Below are 24,698 nucleotides of genomic sequence, written 5' to 3'. Positions count from 1 at the left end.
GTGAGAATAGTCTACGCTGGCAAGTCTCACCCGGGGTGAGAGGTAGATCGTATTTCTATTCTCACCCCGGGTGAGAATAGCGACTTCCTTTGAATATCCAGTCGAGGATGCGTAGTAGAGTTTCGTCTGGATCTAGATCTAGGCGCGGCCAGAATTAAACGCAAGAAAGTAAACAATTGCCCTAGAATCTAGATTAGATTCTATAATAATATAACAAAGTAACAGGATCTAGGGTTCACAACCTGAAAGCAGGAGGACCACCACGCACCACAGGACAGGTAGAAGTAGATCTATACCAGTAGTCTGTCTGATTTTATTTCATTTAGAAACTGGCTAACTCATTCTGGCTAATCTAGATGTAGATCTATACTAGATTTCTAGAAATCTAGATCTACGAGGGACATCCAGAAAGTAAACTTGTACCGTTTTCACATCTCTCTGAACTGGGTTAGGATATTCCCGATTGTGCACCACAGTGAGTTGATGTATTCAATACTGAACTGGAAAGAGCCCTCAGCTTCCATGATCTTGCCATTGTAAACAACAATCTACAAAGCTTGTAAAACACCTCTCTCAGTTTTTTTCCCTGCCAGTTTACGCACCACATTGTATCGAACATCCTACACCCTTTTGAAGCTTCTGCATGATGTCTTTCAAGATTGAAAATTATGCTGACAGTGAAATTCGGTCCGTTATTTATTCGTTTTCTGACTGGAAAAGAACACGAAGCATTTAGCGACGTTCATAGAGACAGATTTCTGAATACTGAAGTGTATGGTGAAAATGCAATGGGCGAAAGCATGGTGCGGAAATAGGTTCGCATGTTCAAAGAGGGACGAAAAAATGTGCATGATGAACCCAGGAGTGGGCGTCCATCTTTGGTCAGTGATGATTTGATAGAAAAAGTTGACATTAAGGTAAAGGAAGACAGGCGTTTTACCCTTTCTTCACCCTCTTCAAACTTTCGTAAGATTTCAAGGTCGCTTTTCTGCATGAAATCGTCACTGACCATTTGGGTATCGAAAGGTGTGCTCGCGCTGGACAGGCAAGGATCAGTTATTTTAGTAGAATTTTTGGGAAATGGGATGACAGTTAACTCTGATGTGTACTGCAACACACGTAAAAAACTGCGTAGAGCGATTCAAAACAAAAGATGCGGAATGCTTAGCGACAGCATTGTTTTGCTTCACGACAATGCAACTCTTCACAAGTCTGCACAGACCCAAAACCTGATCGCCTCCTTCGGATGGGAACAGTTGAGGGTCCCATCGTACAGCCCAGACCTGGCTCCGAGTCACTTTCATCTGTTCCTGCATTTGAAAAAGTTTTTGGCTGTGCAGGTCTTCGACTCAGACGCTGATCTCACAGGAGAGACTCGACATTGGCTGACATCGCAGGCGGCAACTTTCTACGATGAGGGCATTCAGAAGCTCGTCCCACGCTACGACAAATGCCTCAATAGTTCTGGTGGCTACATGGAGAAGTAGTCATATATATTAGAGCTGTGCCCATTCGATTTCACTATTGGACATTTATGATTTTTGCTCTATTCACAGCCATTCGAAGCGTGTGTGAGTTTTTTCCATAACGGATTTCTTCTAATTTTTCTCAACCGGTAGTAAAATTAAAGCATAATAAAATATCTAAATTCACTGAGGTAAATTCAACGTTACGTTCAAGTTGATGATTACGGGACAGAGTGATAAGATGAGCCAGTAGGAGTTGTAAAACATGCCTCTAAAAGTAAAAGGCATTTCTGATGCCATTAATAACTCAATAGACCATCGCTTCGAAGCGCTGCCGGATATTTTGTGTACATTGCATACTGAGGCGAAATGGGTACCCACCACCGCAGCGAATGGTTTTTTGTATACTTTTTTGGGCATATTTAACTCCCCTTTGACAATGTGATTCAAAGGGTGTAAGGCTTATAATGAGTACCCACCGTCGCTTTGAAGCGCAGCGAATGTTGGTTGGTTTTTGTTTTTTTTATTGTAGGCCGACAGACTTACTTAGCTCTCCTAGTACAGTTTGATGCGACTCGACATTCGAAGCACAAGGTTATAAATGTTGTGATGTGATGTCATCGCATCGCGGTGTATCGTGCATGATTAGAGACAGTCGTGTTTTAACCACAAAAAAAAAAAAAAAAAAAAAAATCAGCCAGCCACTATAGCCTACTTGTGGGGAGATCATCTAAAAGGTATACAGTTTGTAGGTAGGCCTAGGCGCGATGGGGGGATGGCAGGCGGGGACAAATGAAATGAGAGATTAAGAGTACATATTATAAACCGTGCTGGCTAGGCTAAAAATGCACATTCTTGATGTTACACTCACATTGCCCTTTATCTCAATCCCTATTCCATTGTCTGTGCTCTCTCTTACTTCATGGCTTCATTGTAGATTTTTGGAGTACATTTTGTTCCTTTGCTTTTGTCCTTTTGAGGCCGGTTCTTTGTTCACTGCACTGTTGTGTAATTTTAGAGATTGCATAGAGGTCCTTGAGACTACAAATTTGCATTCCGTTTCTGTTCTATTTGTTCAGAATTATTTATGCATAATTTTTAGCGTTATTATTAGGCCTTTTATGCTGCCAACAGAATTCTCTTGAACCTTTTAACCATTTATTGCTTGAAGTCTTTACTTTTATATTAAATCTGTGCAGTTAAATTTGATCAAATTGTACCAAACCAAACACACTCCAAGTATAGTTTGGCTATTGTTTGAGAGGATTTTAAGACATTCAATTTAAAGAAGCCCTCCAAAAGACAATACATACACATCCGAGCAAATGTCGCGCTTCGAAGCTTCGATGATTTTTTTAAAACTCAAAATCACACAGCACTATCCTATATATATGAGGTATTTATTATATTAAAAAATTAATGGGTTTGATTGGGAAAATTATTTCTTTTATAATTACCACCCTGTTTTACATATTTTAATTTCAAGTACTTTCGATATATTAAATTTTGCCATGGACAATCAGTTAAGCTGTCATGTGTGTGAGTTACTACAACAGTCAACCTGCACATTTCTGGTACTAGTGCGCACATTTTCAATGCTCCGAGGCATTTGTATTACAGGCTGTTTGTTTTTATTGGCGTGTATTTAGCACAGAGATATCAAACATGCAAAACTCGAGTTTCAAGGAGCTCTGACAATATGCCATTTCTTGACTTAAATGCTATTTTTTTCTTTGTATTGGCAACACTATTTTTGATAACCATCCACAGGGATGTGTGATAAATAGTTCATCTCGAAATCTGATCCAATTTTTCTTTATATTATTATCTGAAATTCAAATCATCCTCCATGCATGATGGAAAACAACACATGTATAGCATCATCACTGAGAGTCAAATTAATCAGCCTCCAGGTTCACCCTGGCACAGCGTGATACACACACTGCTGGTATGGTATTAAGAAACATCATCACACCTTACTTGTAGTGTGTGTAAATTGTTTGAATTTCCTTGAATCCAGTTACATGAGGGTTGGTGCTTGGTGGTGGGATATGATGGAAGACAGTGTGGGGCTACATTGGGCCATATCATGTGTGAATTTTGTTTGAGTTTGTGTGTGATGTATATGTTGTGTGGTTGTTTGACAATGAAGGTATGGATCAGTAAGTGACAAAAGTGGATTAGTTGGCAGCCTCTGACCAGTATTGGTTAACATAGTCACGTGATCTTGATCCGACGCAAACGCAATTTAAAAAATCATAAAGCACAGCTAGCAACACTCTTTTGCTTTGAAATCAAACAATGCACATGCACAATCCATCCATCTGCCTTCTTATCTATATTGGGTACAAAATACGGTAAAAGAACTTGAGAACAAAGCGAACAGGAAAAGAGAAATAAGACGGAAACTCATTTAGAGGAGTGAAGAAAGGAAAAAAGGCAGTGAAAGGGAGAAAGAGAGTTAGAAGTGAAAAAAAATAAAAGTTTAAGGTAAGACAAAGGTCAATTTAGGTTAAAGGATTTCAAAATAGAGATATTACGTCAAAAGTATAAAAAAGAAAAGGTTAGAAAGTAGCATTAACTGCCTGTGTCTCTGTATTTTCCTACTCAGTTGCAATACTGTTTATTATAATATAGTCAGTAACATTAGTTTTCTTCCATGCACTTCTCTCTTAATGGAGGATAAGAATGGAGAAAGGAAACCTGCTACTCAGAAATCATACTATACAGGTATTCCTAAGTCAGTAAGGGATGTGAAAATAAGAATTGTTTTGTGATTCTCTAAATAGTATGATAACTGACAAGGGTTATTAGCATAATTTATTATCTGTTCCTTCAAACTTTGTTCATTTTTTAAAAAGTTGTCACTGGTATTTTTATTTGGCAGATGAATGTAATCTGAGTGAAATGGAAGGTTCAAAGTCTTCACCTAAAAGGGGAACCCGCAGTTTGACTGCTCACTATTCAGCATGTTTGTTACATGATGCAGCCATAGAGGAAAAACTGCAGGGTCTAACTATAGCGTCATGCAACTCTGGCCAAGGAGAGAGGAATGAGCATCCTGGAGAGCCTGTTACAGGTAATGTATTTTCAACATTGCAGTTGTTGCAAATATTGAATTGATATTGAATACATCTTCATTGTTCTCATGTACTATGCCGACAGTATTGCAGAGAATAAAATAGATACTATTAGTTTCACAATCTAATCATTTAATTTGTTCCTGAGGAACTAGTTGCATTTTCTTTTTTACCTGCTAATTTTGGGTATGGTTCCTTTACTTTTTCCAGTTAATGTTATTCTTCTTGTTTCTATGTTTCATCAGGTGGGGACCAGGTGCCCTTCCTTCCAGAGAAATTGGTGGTTCCAGATGTGATGTCTTGCAACTGCTGTAAGGTCTCCTTCACAGATAGAGAAGATCAAGTGAGGACAAAATCATCTTCATTGTAGGAATTTGTAGAAGAATTATTGATGCTGGGGTGTTGAATTATTGTAATTTTGCCAAGGATTTTAAGATGTTTCACATTTTATGAAGCGTTTAGTGTGCTGTTTAGGGGAGTTTTGTTCAATGTGCAAAGTTTGACAAAAGTTGAGAGATGATGCAAAAATAATTGATCGTGGTCACTATGACTTTTGGTGATGTATTGATCTCCTTTATATTTTTAGCTTAAAAGATATCTTATAGTCTTTCGCCCTCCCCATAGAAAGACTCTTATAACTTACATAATTTTACTTTAATAATTTGGGCATCCCTCAGTCCCTTCAACTTATTATTTTATCATATAGCTTTTGTTATTATTCACATGAATGTGCCTTGTAAATCTTTACCAATTTGTACGGGGGCTCTCGTGGCCTAGAGGTTAAGGTGTTGACCTCTCATTCAAAGATCCCAGCTTCGAATCCGGGAAGCGACTGAAAAATTTTCTTCTCTAAAATCGTCTCCTTTCACCCCCTTTCCAGCCCCTCACCTCCTTGCCCCCTCCTCTGGGCTCATGACTCTTTCTGCAGCCTTTCTGCTGCTACTCCTTGGCTCCTTCTTACTGCTGTCTTTCAGCTATACCCCTGATCTTCTGGTAGGAAAGATCTACATCTAGCCTTCTCTGAGAAGGGCAAAAAATCTTGGTGGGCCCGTGTGCCAGTTGCGCAGTTTAAAGATTCCTTGGTGGTCCAAAATCAATAAGAGTAGGCCGCCACCCGCGCAAAATTCCAAATGTCCTACCAACTGAAAAAGTTTAATGTGTCCCGCACGCTCATATGACCTTTCGCAGTTGCGAGCGCCGTAAAACACTTACCAAAAAAACAACAAAAACAAAACAATTTGTATCCATTTGCAGGTGGGTGTTCCGAAGAAAATTAAGAACAGAGCACTTTTTATAAGCATACCACTGAAGATAATACTTTATTATCCGAGAGGAAAATTTTTTGGGGCTGCACAGGACCATAAAAACACATGCAGGTATACATACAAATTAAAATTATATATTACTCTCATTTAAATTCAATATGAAAAGAGAAGTAAAGCTGACAAAATGTACATATGTATATCACCTCAGATGCATAATTCAACCTCATGCAGGAATTTAATTACAAGACCTTTAGGGTTATATAGATACTCAAAAGAGCAATGCACATTGATGTTTATTCTGACAATAGCTTTATAATGCTAGATGGTAAAAAATTTCATTTATACCTTTCTTTCTTTGTTTTTAGAGGTACATATCTGCCGCTGCATGATCTTACAACAATTTGCATGGAAAGGGTGTGTGATGGGCCGTTTATAATGCTTTTTATCTTTTTTTATACTTGTGGTGTTATAATAAATGCATTTCATCAATTCTAGTAAAAATCATATCCTGAGATCTTGCTGGCTTTCTTAATGGTTCCGTCGAATTTTTCTTTATCTTTCACCCTCCAATTCCTAGCCCATCAGCAAATACAAAATAATAGCACGCTTTCAATCTTTGAATGGTGTAAAAGGGACATAATCTTATTATCGACACGAAAACTTAATTTCCTTAAAAGGAACATTCTTTGATTTATTTTTTTATGCACAAGAGCAGCATGGGGATGCCAGTCAAGCTTGTTATCAGTTGTTATCAGTTGTTATTCCAAGATATTATAAGATATTTGTAAGAGCTTACCACCTTCACCTTCTCATCTTTGATAAATAGTGGTTGTAGTTGGTCTTTTTTTACTCTAAAATCTACTATTAATTCCTTTGTCTTTTTTACATTACTTTCTGCCTGATTGAATTGTTCCCTTATTATTTTTTTCATTTGAAAGCATTTCTCTTCAATTTGTGAAGTTACATGCCTCTTTGACATACTGATGATCCAAAAGCACGCAGTATTGAAGACAGATCTTATAATGTGCTGATGCGGGATAATTTCTTTCACAACTCATGTTTTTACTGGCTGTTTCTATTTACCTCATTATAACAATGTGGTTCTCAAAGGAAAACAGGGGGGCTCTCGTGGCCTAGAGGTTAAGGTGTTGGCCTCTCATTCAAAAGGTCCTGGGTTCAAATCAGGGTAGCGACCGAAAAATTTTCTTCTCTAAATTTGTCTCCTTTCACCTCATTTCCTGCTCTCTAGCAATGTTTTGTCGTCTACTTTCGTCTCCTCCTTCTGCCCCCACCCCTTCACCTCCTTTGCCCCTTTCTCTGAGCTCCTGATTCTTTCTGCAGCCTTTCTACTGCTACTCCTTCGCTTCTTCTTACTGCAGTCTTTCAGCCACACCCCTGATCTTCTGGTAGGAAAGATCTACGCCTAGCTTTCTCGGACAAGGGCAAAAAAATCTCAGAGGGCCCGTGTGCAAGTTTGCGCACGTTAAAGATCCCTTGGTGGTCTAAAATCGATTAGAGTAGGCTTCGGCCGCCACCTGGGCAAAATTTAAAATTTCCTACCTACTGAAAATATTAGATGTGTCCCGCGTGCTCATATGACCTTATGCAGTTGCGAGCGCCGTAAAACACTTTACAAAAACAAACAAACAACAAAGGAAAACAGAGGGGGAGGGGGGGAGTATTTTTATATTTCCACTCTCTAACCATTGTCAATTTTTGGGTTTTTTTTTCACAGCTGAGTCATTACAAAAGCGACTGGCACAGGTATAATTTGCACAGAAGACTTACAGGACAACCATTTGTGACAGAAGACACGTTTGAGGAAATTGCGGGTAAGTAGCCTTTTCATTCTTCCCTCTCTTTTAAAGCAAGATTTAGCTATAGAAAAGATTTTCTATTATAATTCAGTGCTTCCACTTTTCCGTATTTTTACGGAAATCCGTACTTTCTGCCAGTTCCGTACTTGTTCTTCCATCATTATCAACTCCCTCCATAATTATCAACTCCCTCCGTAAAAAACTTCGACAGAGTATGACTGCCGAAATTCTGCAGCAAAAATTTGTACTCGCCTTCTTATCATCTTGTATAAGTTACGGATATTTACAGTAATTCTCTCGGCAACAAGTTAATGTTATAGAAACCTGCCAGATTGCGCATTTCCTGCAATCGGCCATTATTCTGCTATGCCCCATGCTTTCATTGCGGGTTGGTCGGCAGTACATTGTTTACCTGCAGATGGATAAAAATCTGGTGAACTTTTTGTGCCAATTTCCTCCTTTCTGTCGTTCACTCATCTTTCTGTCTATCTTCGGATTGTTGCCGCGGCTGGAAAATCTGCGCTTTGATCAATTAAATTGACTTCTGACCTCAGACAGAAAATTACTGTCAGAAAGTAACTTTTTTTGCAAGTACGTCTAGATCTAGAGAAATTATCAATGCGAAGATTCTACTTCACATGAACGCGATACATGTATAAGGGCTGAAGAAATATATGCTGAGACTACTAAAATCAAGAATAATTTGAAGTGGTGTTCCGAGGTTGTGACAGGCGACATTCAGACGTGAAAATTGAGGAAAAATTAGGGTATACGCTAGGCAACTGTATTGTGAAGGTACATATCTATTCATTATTCCCAGGTTTGCCTTCTGTCAACGGTGCGACGACAAATTAATTGAATTATAATAGCAATGAAAGTGGAACCTGCTTTTAAACATTGCCAGCAATGGAAAGATATGTAGGTGAAGAAATCAAACAAGACAAAATGTTGGTGAAAAAAATAAATGTTATGGGTTGTAGGCAATCTCTTCAAACAGGCTCCCAAATGCCATTTTCAACCCTCTGAAAGCACTAAATTTTAATTTCTTCGGGGGCTTTGCCCCCTGGACCCTGCTGGGGCCCCCAGACCCCTTTCAGAATTTTTCTTACTTTTGAGCTTCAGCTGATGGAAGCACTGATAATTATAAGGTAGTTCTGTCACTGTCCTTGTAATTTAATTTCAGAGAATGATTAAGCAGTATAGAACTTTTCATAAGTATGGCTATCCATCTTTACAACAAGATGAAGAAAAGAAAATGAACTTGGTAAAGCGTAGGTGAGATATGAGTATTGTGAGTCATTTTTATCTAGTCATCTTTGAAAAATTTACATTGGATTTCATAAAGTATAGTAAGCAGATTGGACTAGATCTTTATATCGATGTTGACTCAAGTAAGTTGAACATTTGCCTACGTATTGGATCTTCATATCTAAGTAGGTGATGGAAGTGCCCATTAGCTGTGCTGTGGTTTTACAAATGTGAAGCGTGCTGATAACAAAATGAGTTACTTCTTGGATTCGAGCCCTATGGAAATAAACATATCACGCCTATAGGTGAAGTTTTTACAAGCATGAAATAACAAAAAAACACGCTATTTTTAATGAATACGCCAATGTTAGTATTGTTAGTAAATCTACAAATTTGACACTTTTGTTGATTTTTGGGCAACATATCGATTGTGAATTGCGAGAAGTAACTCATTTTGTCAGCACGTCTCACAAATTAACAGTTCTTCTGTCGGTCAGAGTTATGAATATGTTTTTGCTGTGACGTTCATAATTTTTAATTTTTTTCATTCACATGAAATTGTGATCTGCATTTTCCTTACACTTCACTTTCAATTTCCAATGAAATTTGCATGGAATATGGGACTTTGAGATTCTTCTTTGTGGTGGGGTTTTTTTTTTCTTATAGTGTTATTTTTGTGTCAGTTGTCATGCGGGTTGAGGGAAATGCTCAGAGATAAGAGAGCATGTCTGCTAACAATTGATTTTGTCCTAAGTGTAATAACTAATTAATTAATAATTGAATTATTCAAAGGCATTTTCAAGGAAGAAGAATAAATATATGGAATTTCTGATAAGGAAAGTGAGAGGAAGTTTAGACTGAGTAGAAATGTCTCTGGCTAGTAACTATCATTTTGGCCTAAGTACAAGAAAATGTCACTTCAGTTGGCCCTTTGTGTCTTCATTAATGGATGTTGGAACTATCAGTTGGATATTTTTTTTTTTCTAGAGAATGCTAAAGATGTCCTGTGCATGAATTATTCTGTACTTTCCCCTCAATTTGATGTATGGCATTATTGTGTTTTGATAGTTTCTGTTGTCTCAAGTAACTATTAGCACTTACTAAATATTACTTTACGTGGTCATGCCAAAACGTAACAGAATTTTGTGCATGGCTCATGATTTAAGAATATAATTACTTTGTTATTGAAAACATATTGCTATGAAAGAACAAATTAAATGTTGCTTTAGTTGTAGTGAATATGCTGGCTTAGTATAGGCATTTCTGTATCCCCTGCAGGAGATGTGTCCAGTATTTCGGGGTCTGATGAGGATGATGATGACGCAGATGCTGTTTTAAGGGAAACGACTAATGTTATTCCCCATCAAGACTCAGGAATGGACCTCACATCTAGCCCCATAGTAAATGAAAGAAAGTTCCATAAAATTTTCTTCAAGAATGCACTTGGGGAGCGGATCTCTGTTTATCGTTGCTTGCTTCACCACAAAAAGGTTTGTTGTTAGCCCATTTGATGCATTCACTTTTTAACAGAATAAACACTATAATATATCTCTAAGTGAAAGCCATCAAGTGTAGAACATGGAGACAATAATACTGGCTGTTCCAAAGACACACTTGTAATTGACCAGCACTTTGCAACACTAGTGATAAATGAATGTCCAAATTTACTGTGTTGTAAAATGATTTGTTGGAACAAATATATTTGTACTTAACAAATTTGTTTGAAATATTGATAGCGTTTAGATACATATAAATGTAGTTGTTTAGGTACATTCCACAGCTAAAGATTTCGATAAGTTCATGTAAAGACATGGCATTTGTACGAAATTATCTTCCAGCACCTGTGCACAGATTGATAGTAGATATTCTTCTCTCTTGAATAACACGCTTTTGCTTTTAAATCGGTTAATTTTATTTTCAATACATATAATGAACTACTTCTGATGAATGGTTGTGCAGCAGCACAATTTTTCAAAACTTTAAAATTATTTAACACCTTTTTTCCCCTTTCATACATACTCTTTTATTCCTTTTGACAAAAATTTGGCCAAAGGATCCTGTGACAGACCCAACAGAGCTAGTGAAAACAGTGACTAAACTTCCAAAGCAGACAAAATGGATCATACTAATGGTCTCAGCTGGACATTTTGCAGGAGCTGTTTTTCACGGGTAAATGTCTATGTTGTCATAGTTACTTGTACAGTACCAAAACAATCAAAAGTGTATAATTTGTTACGAAGAAGAATTTAAATGTGCTAGCATTCAAATAAAGTAGATGATGAGATCCCTTTCTTTTTTTGGGAATATATCTGTTGTGAAAAGTTTTTCAACAGATTAAAGAATTGCAGTGAAATCTCTGCTTGTGAGGATGTCATATGTGTCAAAGATTATTAATACATTTTTTTTATAGACTATGACCTGCAAGTAATGGAAGATTTGAACTTTAACCCCTTTGTTGCCTTATGACACACATGGTGCCTCACAAAAAAGGTAACTTTTAGCTTTGTGCCTTACCATGAGTGTCATGGAGGTTGGCAAAATTTCAGGTTGTCTTTTTAGGATTTTACATATATGTCCCATGAATCATCTGGCTTTAATTCTTTGGTACAGAAATTTAGCTTCAAACACAGAGTGGATTCATATTCAGGAAACTACATTACTGCATAGCTTTCACGTGATCGATAAACACTGGTCTTGTCTTGCAGACTTTCATAAGCGCGCTTTAAAAAAATGTGAACTCCAAAATGACTGAAAAAAACAAAACAAATTTCACTTTTCAACTTAGTTTTGCTAAGTCGAAATTATGAGGATATCGGGGGAGTATGGGGATGAAGCGGGCGACACTATTAAAGACCTGAGTGGGCCAGAACCAGACAACAAGTCCACTGACATTGAGACTGATGAGACTGCTATCCTGGCTTGCAAACTTAACTGAAAATTAGTGCTGACAGTAGGATTGCACACCCCCTGATAGCGAAAATGTTAAATTTCATTGAGAATTTGTAACAGAAAATGTTAAAAAGTGAATCATTTATTAGTTTATCTCAAATTTTCCTTGTTCTTTTTCATTATCTTAAAATTTGCTCTTTTTTTTCTCTGACATGTAACTGTAAATGTTGTATTTTCCTACTATCATATTTGTATATATATCATCTTCTCTCCAATCGTAGCAATTTACAGAGTGATCGTTTGAAGCAGCTATGATAATGGTTGTATTAGTATTAGGCTTCCTATTTTAAAATTTGATTCAATATTTAAAGTCCCTATTTCTTTTCAACACAGAATTATGAAATGCTTTCATAGTTAGCTATTGTTAGTACAGCTATTTTTCAAAAATGTCTTTATCACCATTTGTTTAATTTAATCCTTGTCATAATGTCATCACAGGAAACAAGTCATAGAACACAAAACATTCCATCGCTACACAGTCCGAGCAAAGAGAGGGACTGCACAGTCAAGCAGGGACAAACAAGGGAATGCACCAAAGAGTGCTGGAGCGAGACTGAGGCGCTACAATGAGGCAGCCTTATCCCAGGTTTGTGAAGCAACAGCTTTGTGGCAATACTTTGCTTGTGACTGCTGTATAAATATTGCAGCTGTAGGGCTGAAGTGTAATTCTCTATGTTTTATGACCCTTTAACCAAAGAGTGAACCCTTATGATGTAATTGCTACCCGAAAGAGGTCGGAAATTGTATGCACAGTTCAGCATTAAATTCCTTCTATGTGACCAATGTGCACAGAGGATCATAAGTAGTGTTCTTTTGCTAGCCTCAATAGCAAACATTGTTCACAGGCAAATGCATAATAAACCCAACAAATTTACACCTACTAATATTCATTCCACACCTGGTAGTTCTTATTACTTAGATAGAGGAAAGACATGTTAATACTTTTTAAAAAGTTATTGTCAAAAACTTACTCTGTAGACAAGATTTAATGCTGCCACATCAATGAATTGTCAGTAAGTGAGACTGCAACTACTTTGGTTGCCTCAGCCACGTTGATTAACCTATCTCTTTAACCTACAAAGTTTTTTCCCTACCTTAAATCAAATAGTAAGGACAAGCTAACCACACAAACTAATGTACCTTTCATCCAGCAAAAATATATAGCGTTTATATGCTTTCAGATGTAACTAGCTATTACAATGTCTTAAAATATCTGAAGTACAGAACATAGACAAGAGTGTAGCTGTCCTCTTTTAATTTATATGAAATTAAAGTTGTCATTTGGTTATCATAACAAATCTTGGTGCAACTTACTTTTTATGATATGAACTAAACATTTTTTCCCCAGGAAATTCAAGAACTCATGAGTTCCTGGTCTGAGCATTTGGCAAGTTGCCATTTGATCTTTGTGAGAATCCCCACAAATAACAGGGCAATGTTTTATGGGGGCAAGAATCCAATTCTGAAAAAGGAAGATCAGCGTATCAGAATTATTCCCTTCGCCACTCGAAGACCTACTTTCAGTGAAGCAAAGCGAGTTCATCAGATGCTGGCTTCAGTTGAATGTTATGGTGAGCTTGCATTTTGTCATAGTTTTATTATTGGCTTTGACTGACTTTTGTGAAAGCTTTGCGAGAACGCTTTGAAAAGTGCAAACAATTAATTTTGAGATATTGTTTGAAATAGACATTGAGCTGTATTTTTTAAAATCACTAATGAAATGCTATGAAATATGAAAAAATAAACCTTGTCTAAAATTGTGAGGATTTTGCAAGAATACTCTTCTAAATATTTTCACTCTTTTTGTTGCCTTATCATAGAAAATTTTCAGTGACATTTTACAAAACTTATCCTTTGCACCCTTGCGCCCTTTGAAATGCTTTAACTTTTCACAAAAACTTCCAATTGCACCTAAAGTACTAAAAGTCAAAGAACGATGAAGTTTTTCAAACATACAAAAATTTCAAATTTCTCATTTTCATGTGGCGTCGATTAGGCTCTTGGACTGGCAACCGTAAGGGCCCTAATGTTTTGTCCTTGGGAAAGGCACTGTACACGAATTTTCCTCACTTCACTCGGGTAGGAATGGGTACCCAGCTATTGACAGCAAAAGATCTTGCCAGTTTGTTAGTGTTTGAGCATTTAATCAGCTGCTTGCACTGCATACTTCCAAGGAAGCTTAGAATGTTTCTGAGTGTTTTATGGTCTGCTGGGGTGATAATATCGTGTAAAGCGCATAGAGCTTGCTGTTGAGCAGGGATATAGGCTATACAAATGCCATTTATTATTATTATTATATTATTATTATTATTATTATTATTATTATTATTATGTTCTGATGGATTTTCATAGAGCCCTAGACACTTGTTTTTAAAACTGAATTTTTAATGTGTTTGAAGAAAGAAGTCATTAATTACTTTATCAATGCTACCATTTATCCAAAGAAGACATAATTTTTGTGATGAAACTTTATGGAAGTTTTTCTGTTTTATTTCTTCCAATTAAAGAAAGGTTTTCTTATTTTCTTTGTACATTAATGGGTTGCCAAGAGGTCTTCCTGGCATTAAATGATAGAAAAGGAAGAAATGACCCTAAAAGTTTCTCCTGATTTTCCTTTAAAAATAAAGGTAATGTTGAGTTTTAAAATATATTATAAACTCTGTTGTTTCTTATATCAGGTCAAGATGCTGACCTTGGAGGCATTGTTCCCATGTCACCCCCACGCTTTTACTCTGCGGAGTCAGGTCAGCTGGAAGTGAGAGAGCCGAGGGAACCAAAGCCTAAAGCAAAAGCTCCAAAGCCGGAGCCTGAGAAAGCTGACAGACAAGAGTCTTTATCCTCTAGTCAACATGCTGTGGAGCCTGAAGAAGGTTAGAAATAGCTTCTGTGTATAGGTCTACATTAATTCAAACTGTCAGCCTGATTTTGGACTGATACATCAAAATAAGTTTGTATGCTTTGTCGGCAATATCATGGACATGGCATTTCTATTATTGTGACATAAGTAATCAGCAGTGGTATTTTTTGTTATTCACAAAGTTTGCTTCATATTGAAGTTTATGGCTACTAATATTAGATTTCCCATGAATGCAGTGATTTTTTGTCCTGCCATATTATTTAGGTTGAGGCCGTTGATTTTTCTTCCCTGTGGGGATTCGAATTCCACACAACCTGCTGCTGTAGGCCGAATAACTTCATTAAATAATGCATTGCCAGTATTGCATGTCCGATTTATTTAACTTTTATCAAGTCAAAGTTAAACATGATCATACAAAATTCAATTTATGTAAGGTAAATTTACCATGTTTTAGGCCTAACTGAGAAACTCTTTGAAGGTTTGGTTCTTCTCAATTATTAATTGTTCATATTAAAAGCAAAACAATTATGAGGCAAATGGGCGTCGTAGTTCTATTTTTTTAATTCCCCAGTATACAATATTATTTACTCTTTTAAAATCTAAGATAGCATAAAGAGGTTCATCTAAGAGCCGATGAAAGTCACACATAGCGTTTAGTTATTAAGAAAAAAAAGACTTTCTTAAACATTATATTTGCATTTATGACTTTTTGTATAATAGGTTCTTCAAGCGATGCTGATCCAGATATTGTGACAGATGCTCAACTGGTTGAGCATATGCAAACTGTTGACTTCTCACACCTTCGCCAGTTTGAATGCACATCCAAGAAAAAGCGTGGCAAAAAGAAAAAGGGTGTGACAAAAGACAACAATGCTGAAGCTGAGTCTGCAGTGTTAGGTAAGCTGATGCCTCAATTGCCCTCTCTATTACATGTAATGAGTAATAGGGTAATTTGAAATGTGAATAAATCAATAAAAAGGGAAATATTTTGCCCATATGTAATTTATATTTTTTTTAAAGAAATATCTGTTAACAATGTGTACGAATAGCGATATCATTTTGCCTTCAGATAAACAAGTCATGTTTAGATTGTGTTTGGACCAGATGATATCTGAATCAAGAAATTTTAGAAAATTGTTCCAGTTTGTGAGCAGAGATTTGTTTTATAAGCCTTTAACTTGGAAATCTTTGTTCATTGTTATTTGTACAAGAAACAGGAATTAATCAAGTTTCAAGTTTTTAGTATTTTAGCTCATATGTGACTAAGATACTATGAAAGAGTTGATGTTCTATACGTTCCAGCTGACTAGTAATTTAATGCAATAATCTGACTATTTCTGGTCAATGCTCTGTTAGCAATACGTAGCTGAGAGTACTTTTTGTCAATTATTGTTTGATTTTACAGATGAGGATAGAATGAAATGGAGAAACAGACTTTTCACAGCCTGCAAGACAGGGGATGTTGACGCTCTTCTATCCGCATTGACTGCCATGAAGGACTCTCAAACTCTTAAAGAAAAGCTGACAGACTCATCTCCTGAGTCATGTGTGACTTTTGAGCAACAAAGCCTCTCGGATACTTCCTCTACCATTTTGTCACAAGGTCTGCAGAGTTCAAATAGTACATCCATCGCTTCAGTTGAAGATAGTAAGAATGTTGAGAATGTTGATGGAGAAACAAGTTTGCACCCTGATAAAGATGCCACATCACCAAGAGATGACGGGTCCAGTTTTGATGCCACTCAAAATTCTGATATCACAACAGACATGTTGAACAGCCCAGTTGGTGACAGTAAGATGACATTCCTTCACCTGGCTGCTAGAGAAGGTCATGCAGAAATCATTACGACCCTTTTGACTTCCGGGGCAGACCCAACAATCAAGTGAGTAGTATTCATGAGGCTAATTGTGCTCGTTTGTGTATCTGCTCTTTGTGTTCAGAGGTACCTTTGGCATGCTTGATAATACAATTAATTCACATGCCATCAGTAGATCATTTCTAAAATGATGGGAGGTGTTGATATTCATCTTGTTTCTACTTTTTGTTTGAGGGTTTTCCATCAAAATTTATTGCCAGTATTAGTTTTGTTTACACTGTTGATAATTTTGTAGTACCGGTACATCAAATACGGATTGTTCATTGGTCCCCATGAGATTGTGCTCCTTTCTTATCACCCTGCGATTTTTTTCTAGAGATAGAATTAATAAATAGACAGAATGCCCCCTGTCACTTGGCCATGCTGAATGTTCTATGTGAATGGAAATGGTGACTTCACAGGCCAAAGGAATTATTGTGCAGTCATGGGTGCTTTCTGTCAAGAGGACACGAGACTGTAAATAAACACTTTGACTTCTTTCCTTGCCTTTCTTTTAACTATATTAACAAACTGGTAGTGAGTATTTGATTTTTATTCCTTTTATTTCTTTTTCAGTCCCTTGTTACCCATGCCTTCTTCCAGGATCTTTTCAGATGTTGTAGAAGCCATAAAGTAAAAAATGTAATTAATTTCGTACTTAATATATATTTTCATAGTATTGTTGTGCATTTGCACAATTGAAAACAACCAAAACTGAATTTTGAAATGCAAGGGGACATGTACATACCCAATGAGAAAATTTCACATTTTAGAACATATATTTAATAATTTATAGTTATAGTTCATCATTTTTTTCTTGTGCAAATTCTTCAGGGATGGCTCTGGTAAACTGCCATACAACGTGGGTGAGACAGAAGTAAGAAATGCTTTCAGAAGGTTCATGGCTGCCTTCCCTACAAGATATGACTACGCAAAAGCTCAGGCAAGTCTTTTTTTTCTGTTTGTTTGGTTTTTTTGCTTTTTTTTTTTTTTTATGTTCTTCATTTCCAGTACTTGTTAGCTTTTATCTTCCTCATTTCAGTATCTACTACTAAATTTCTTTTCATTTGTTTTTTTATGTAATATACCGTTTTGTGTGTTATGGATCCAAATCCATATGTGGGTGGTTCTCAAATTCCAACTGTTCATTTATATGTTTTTTTGTTGTGTTTTTTTTTTCTTGGATGTTGTCTGGCCTCATTGTTTTATTGGTCTCAGCGGGTGTTTCTCCACCGTTCCTCGGACGTCCTATTTGTCTTCATTTGGTTTGTGTATTTTTCTCCTTAATTGAATATTACTGGAGAAAGCAGACCCATGCAAAGTCTGTACTGAAAATATAATGGCTCTGTTAGTTTTGTGTTAAAATAAAATTTGGGCAAAAATGTTTTACTTGGTGGTGGACAAATTAATTTTTTTATCCTCTTTTAAAAATTGACATTGTTTTGATTGTCTTAAAACGTTGCAGTTTTTATAATAGGATTTCAGCTCTTGTTAAATTGTCAATATCTACGAGACAGGTTTTGTCATAAATTGTTTATTTTTGTCTGTGCAGGTTCCTAGTCCATTAACTCCAGAGATGGAAAATGAGAAAAAAATCAAAATGGCAGAGAAGAGAAAACAGAAGAAAAAAGCAGCTGCTGAAAGAAACAAGGTATCTCATGATGTAATGTCTTGTGTTCAGTTCCATAATATGGCAGGGAAATGACTATTGAATCTTTTGTACCCTTCCAAAAATATTGTCTTGTGGCAACCCCCTCCCCCCAAAAAAAAGAAGAAAAAAAAACTAAAAAGAGGGAAGAAAAGAAAATATGAGCAAATAAATGTATCAACCATTTTATCAATGCATAATATTATTATATTGTAAGCAGTACATATACCTTCATACTTTATTGTCACAATTTTATATTTCAATGAAAAGAATATCAGTTTTGAACCTTTTTCATAGGCTTCTATTTTTACTTTATGTGGCCTCTCTTTACAGCCAAAACATTCTTTGCTCTTTTTGATAAAGAGGAGCACTTTTAGGTGGTTTAACATTTTCATATCTTACCTCTGTGATAGATTTCATCATCTTGTGTTGTGATTACCTATTCCATAGAATATAATTTCTGTCAGTTTGTTTGTTCGTTCCTTGAGGTCATACTGATTGTTTTTATTGTTATAAATTGTAGGAGAAAAAAGCTGTTGAAGCTCAGACGAGAGCTGAAAATCAAGAGAAAGAGCGATATCTGGCATTGTCAGACAGGGAAAAGGTAATCTGTTTTGCTTCATCAGTTTGATCTTTTTTGCTCTTTCTCTTGTAGAAAATTACTAAACCACCAGCAAAGATGTCTTTTGATGTTTGCTAATTTATGCATGTGTGGAAGGAAAATAATGAATAAGAGCAGCCTTGGCAGAGGCATAAGGTCTATTGTCAAGTCCAAATCTGTAGCAACTTTGTGGGTAGACTTCTTTGGAGATGTTCTATATACACAGACTTTTTTCAACAGGACGCTGTTTAAAATGAAATTCCTGTTAGCACGAAAGGATTTCAATCCTCATTTTTCCTACCCATTTTTCCTATCTTTATTGTTTGCCTTATTATATCCTTAACACAATTTTTTTTTAATTCAATGGATTTGGTTAACTCAAAGGAGTTTCAAGCCATTTCATCATTCCTCCCAACCAACTCTCCTCCTTTCCTTTTTTGTTTTTCGCATGTAGTGTCCTACCATTTAATGAGAAAGTCCTATTTTTAAAAAAATGATAATTGTCTTTATAATGTGGAGCTATGATTTATTGGTTCTATGCTTTGTTATTTGTTTTTGTTGTTAAATGGAGTAGTAGGATGGAAAACCATTGAGTAAAGAGCTACAACATCCCTGGCAAATGACCATGTCTCTGTGTGTGAATTATCAACATTAATTCCTGAAATTTGGCCTGCAAGACCGGTTTTGTGGTTTGAAAATCTATTGACAAATGTTTTTTTCTTGTTGAGCAAATAATGGCAATATAATATAATTATTAGCTTTTATCAGATCAGATTCTTGACTTAACTATTTGATGTTTTGATGAGAACATTGTCTTGTCTTTGTCTTCTTTCTCTCTATCATCTCTTCTTTACGCACCGCCATTTTGTCTCTAAGCTCTGTTGAACTAATTTTCATATTGTGATTTAATATCATTGTGTAATGTATATAGTATTAAATTGATACTGTCTAGCGTGCACATAGCAAACACAAACACATTGCCAAACACGCTTCTAGCAAACAGATTTTGCGGTTCAGAATTTTTTCTTACATGTGTACATTCTTTATATTTAAAACACATACATTGCGAAATTAGTAGGCCTACTTGCAAATAAAAAGATTTCCACACTCGGCTGATTTCACTATCTGTAGGATAGACTACTTTTTTATGTGCCTTTTTTTTCTTCCCCAAATAGCCTACCTGTTAAAATAACACATACTTTTGGTTAACTCTGGAAAATCAGCTTACAAGAGTCAATATCAAGCATGACCCAGTTTGCCTCAAATGCACCTCCTTAGCCAATTTTCCCCATTAGACAGTGAAGCTTGGCCCAAGTTAATTATTTTTCAAATGTTTTCAATGTTTTTGGGGAAAGATGGTTTTGTGCTATCAAAGTACTGTCCAAACTTCTGTGTTCATTTCTTGAAAACTGAGTTTAAAAAAATAATTTTTAACTTAAGTATGCTCTCATTTTATTAATTTTTCTGTGAAAATAAAAGTTCAACGTTTCAACCATCTTTTCCAGATTTTTACTTCATGTTCTATGGACAATAGAAAAGTGGAAGAACTCAATTTTTTTACAAATAATAGCATGTTGGGCATGGAGACCAAACAGGTTTCAAATGTAACTGATTGAATATTATGCTAGTCTGGTGGTAGATTTAATGGATCTGTTTAATTTTGTTTGCATGTTGACCATTGACATGTGTGATTTCTTTCTGTTTTCTAGAGGGCCCTAGCTGCAGAACGGAGGATCTTACATCAGCGCAATGAACAGGGCAAAGACAGACCTGTGTTGAGGTAACTCTTGTTGCAGGTGGCACTATCGGTATTGCTTTCCATTCGTCTTGCCTAATTTTAAAATTGATTTAACATTGGTGCCTCCCTCCAACTTTGACTGGCCACGTCAAGAAGACCATAATATATGTCGACATACAATTTCTATGATGTGACATTTTTTGTTTAATACAAGTCTTTTGATTTCAGAAATAGGGATCAGAAGGGGCTTTGTTTTTTTGGTTTTTATGGTGTGTTCATTTAATGGTTGGTTGTCTCACATGTGTGCTTTTGATGCCATTGAACCCCCCCCCCCCCCCACCCCCACCCTTTTCCCAATAAAACCAACAAACAATTCACAAGATAAGGCAATACACAGTGGTAACAGAGGTCTTGCGTCCAGTTAAGTACATGAATGTTTCTTTTCTGTACAGTGTTTCATTGACTTCTTTTTGGTTGATGGTGACTAGTAGATGTTGGTTCAGTTAAGTTAATAGTTGTCTGATCTAAGAAATTAAAGGCTTCTAGTGCTTAATGCATTGATAGGGCTGTGGAGAGTTGAGTACTAATGATTTAATGGATACTGTCATTTTTAGGAGTGACCAATTTTTTAGTGTCTCTGCTCTATGTTTTATTCTTTTGGCATCTTTATCTTGTCCCTGAATCTTAAAAATTGAATTTTTTGTTGTTGTTTGTTTTTAATGGGAATCTAATGTGCTTTTGTTTTTCTGTTTCAGTCGATGTTATCAATGTGGAGCAGACATCACAGGGAAAATACCCTTTGAGTACTCGGACTATCAGTTCTGTACCACAAAGTGTCTGCGAGAACATCGAGGAAAAGCTGCCTCCTGACAAAGAATATAACTGACTAGTTTACAGAAATAAAGAAGTCCACTTTACAAACGTTTTTTTTTTTCCATGGTCTTTTCTCTGCAAGTGTTCAAATTTTGTTTCAGTGTCAAGTATTCTGTGTGTGTAATTCTGTTTGGGAGGGGGGAAGGAGAGGGGGGGCGCTTTAAAATTCGAAGTTATATTATTTTCACCTTAATTTCGGGATAGCCCTCATACTATGAGAGTCAATGGATTCACCTGTCAAAGTCTTCTTACTTTTTTTTCTGAACATGTGCTCCTAGTTCTGCACTCCCACAAACGTGTTCTTGTTTTCCACCTTAAAAAATGTGATTATTATGAAATAACACTTGAAGGAGATTTGGAGAATGTGAACTTTTGTAAATTATGATTGGGAACAATGTTTTATTAAACATTCAAAGTGTTTAAATGACAGCATTTGTTTATAGTCCTTTGATTAGGGATGTTCATTCACTGGCCCCATGGCTAAATCTTGTAAGTTCAAGGAAAGTTCTATACAGTGAACTTTGATTCATATCTTTAGATGACAAAATCAATTCAAGGGGTAAAATCAATACAGTGGAGTCCTGTTATAACGAGAGGGAGGGGATCGGTGCGAAATGTGCGTTATACAGTGGGTGTCGCATTCAACGAGGTTGCCGGAACCGGCTTGTTGTCCTCGTTGGATCCGACCTCTCGTTGAACGGGACTAAGGCTAAAGAAAAGAAAGGAGATTAGTTATTATACACGATGTACCAATACCAGTAATTAAAACTTGTTCCCCCTGATGACTAAAATCTCAAACAGCATCAGTGTGCACGTGTTCTGACAGTCATTTCTGCATTTTTAGTGTTGCCGGAATATGCTTCTCGTGTGGAAACATACCCTCTCACATCTAGGCCTAGATCTGCATAAAGTATGATAAAGTAAGTGCGGGAGCTTGGATTTTCTGATCAGGGGAAGAAAAGAAAATTGAAAAAAATAATGAAGGTTTCGATCTAGACCTACCCATCCAGAGTTAATCCAGTTTCACACAGCCCGCATCGCGTTCCCACTCACCCCCTCCCATCCCTACCATAGGCTAACCTTCGCCCATCCTCTTGGCTTTGGGGCCCATAATATTAGGAGGCACACTAGATTAGCAATACAATGTGTTAGGAATCGAGGATGGGCCTTGTGCTTCACGTGAGATGGAGAGAAAGGAGAAAAATTCTTGGCTTTTGGGGCCGCTAATTGCTTTTATTTGGTTGTCGCGACCTCGTTGAAAGTGACTTCAGTCTGTTTGAAACCTTGTTGGAACTGATGTACATTTATTTACAAACAGATATAGAGGAAAAAATCAGGGAGTAAGGATTGCCTCGTTGGAGCCAACTTTTCATTGAATGTGACCTCGTTGAATGCGACACCCACTGTACCAGGATTCTCGTTATAAGGGATCCTGTAATAAATTCAAAGGAAATAATACAGTAGGCTTAATCTATGAGTTTGGTGTTCTGTTTATTTCTTTTTGTTATCTCCCCTCATGATGATATTGTTCAACATGACCTCTTGGTCTTACTTAATCAAAAATCGAAAAAGGTTTCTTTCTCTACCGCTTGCGAAGTTGGCAGCACCGCTTTGGCGGTCAGAAAGAAAGGGTTCTAGGTTAACTCACCTGCTGTGTTGTTCCCCACTACACCCTGTGATGCGTTCCGTCTGCTTGCCCACGTCACACATTAACTCCATCCGTCACAGCATTGTGACCTCTCTATCCCCGCATCAGAGAAGTGAGAGGCATGGCAGTGGTAGGCCTAGGTAATCTAGACTAGCATGGCCTATATCATGCGATGCGTTCTGCTTGTCTGCACATACCACACCCTCCCCACTCATTCGCTCCGGCCTTCATTGTTGGCTCTCCCATTTTTTGTTTCGCTCAAGGAGTTGTAAGGTCCTTGGTTTCGCTAGATCACCAACAGGTTTCTCAACTGGCAAGGTTTTAATGTGTATAACTGGCCTATGCGCTGTGCACAGCAGCAGCAATATTCCACTATAGCCGACTCGCATGTTTGATTGCGCTATAGCAGTATTTTATTTACAAAGATAAAGAAGGGAAAAAACGGGGTTTTAGAATAGTGTCTTTATAACAGACTTCTCATTATTTCAGGACTCGTTATAAGTGGACTCCCCTGTGCCACATAACCATCTTTTTTTTGTTTGTTCACAGAACTTCAAACAGTAAATGTCTTTTCTACAGACTATGTAATAATAATAACTTTCCTTTTCACCGTTATCTTCTACATTATCTTTTGATGCAGTAGACCCTTTCCACAGAGTGCATTGTAAGCTTTACAGAAAAGAAATGTACATATCTTTCTCTTTGATTCACTTTAGGTGTGTAGGTAGTTCACAGGTGAGAGGCACACCGGTTCTGCCTGGCCTCTATGTTTTTATTAGACCCAGTGTACAATGTCAGTGGTGTTGCGGTTAGTTAGACCCTTCGCTGTTGCATGCAGAAGACCTGAGTTCTATTCTTGAGTGGGGAACATTTTTATCGAGTATCTCAGTCTATAGTCTTTGGGCTGGGATTGGGATGTTGTATCCCTTTCAGCCCCAGTTGACCTTAACAGACAAGGTCGGATACCCACTTCCTAAATTATCTAAATTGTGTCGATAGGAGCGTATAAAAAGCGCCTTCATTTTCAAAAAAGTTCCAGGGATGCAGAGGGCTTGAAAATTCTTCCAAGCAATAACTTTTTTTATAAAGAATAGGCCCTGAGTCTGAGCATATTGTCTGGGAGCTGTGTCCTCAACAAAGGATGTGATCAAGCCAAAGTCATTGTATACTTTGTTGAAGCTTAACATTTTCCAGACAGCTTCACGGACAGAGAGTTTGTAAGTTAAAAGGCCTGACACGACTTGGTTTTTGTATTATCTTGAGGCAGTTGACAGGTAGATCTGTATTTTAAAATGCAGCAAACATTATTAATTTGAAGATCATCTATACCAGACCAGTAAACTGTATTGCCAGAGTATATAAATCTTTTGGTGCCTTCAAACCCGAGTTACTTAGCTGGGACTGGTGGTAGCCTACTGCTTGACAGTCTGTCCATCAACGTGGATGGCATTCTGACAACCTCCTTCGCATACACTAATCTGATCGTTTTGTCTTTATCTTGCCATCAGATACACTATACACCTGCCATCAGATACATCATACATGTACCTAGGGGAGAGAGTGAGTCAAATGTTTGTGCCACTTTTTCTCTTTTTCAATTTAATACAAACCTTTGTGCAAGTCAAACATCTGCTCTTATACATATATATATA

The 24,698-nt window shown here is 36.9% G+C and overlaps 1 protein-coding gene across 1 annotated transcript in view; it reads left to right on the top strand.

Annotated features, from left to right (window-relative positions):
• LOC101854545 (ankyrin repeat and zinc finger domain-containing protein 1) overlaps window positions 1-21,450 on the top strand; it is a 23,858-nt gene extending 2,408 nt beyond the window's left edge. Inside the window, exons 2-16 of the mRNA XM_005091054.3 lie at window positions 4,354-4,545; window positions 4,792-4,889; window positions 7,547-7,643; window positions 10,155-10,366; window positions 10,930-11,045; window positions 12,264-12,411; window positions 13,174-13,396; window positions 14,504-14,695; window positions 15,403-15,579; window positions 16,088-16,565; window positions 17,373-17,481; window positions 18,091-18,189; window positions 18,710-18,790; window positions 20,497-20,567; window positions 21,281-21,450. Coding sequence (XP_005091111.1) covers window positions 4,374-4,545; window positions 4,792-4,889; window positions 7,547-7,643; window positions 10,155-10,366; window positions 10,930-11,045; window positions 12,264-12,411; window positions 13,174-13,396; window positions 14,504-14,695; window positions 15,403-15,579; window positions 16,088-16,565; window positions 17,373-17,481; window positions 18,091-18,189; window positions 18,710-18,790; window positions 20,497-20,567; window positions 21,281-21,395 — 2,388 coding nt within the window. The 5' untranslated portion in view covers window positions 4,354-4,373 and the 3' untranslated portion in view covers window positions 21,396-21,450. The remainder of the gene's footprint in view (window positions 1-4,353; window positions 4,546-4,791; window positions 4,890-7,546; window positions 7,644-10,154; window positions 10,367-10,929; window positions 11,046-12,263; window positions 12,412-13,173; window positions 13,397-14,503; window positions 14,696-15,402; window positions 15,580-16,087; window positions 16,566-17,372; window positions 17,482-18,090; window positions 18,190-18,709; window positions 18,791-20,496; window positions 20,568-21,280) is intronic.
• Window positions 21,451-24,698: the final 3,248 nt, after the last annotated feature.

The sequence above is a fragment of the Aplysia californica genome, unplaced genomic scaffold, assembly GCF_000002075.1.
Source record: "Aplysia californica isolate F4 #8 unplaced genomic scaffold, AplCal3.0 scaffold00025, whole genome shotgun sequence".
Classification (NCBI taxonomy): Eukaryota; Metazoa; Mollusca; class Gastropoda; order Aplysiida; family Aplysiidae; genus Aplysia; species Aplysia californica.
This window is presented reverse-complemented; position numbering and strand designations above follow the sequence as displayed.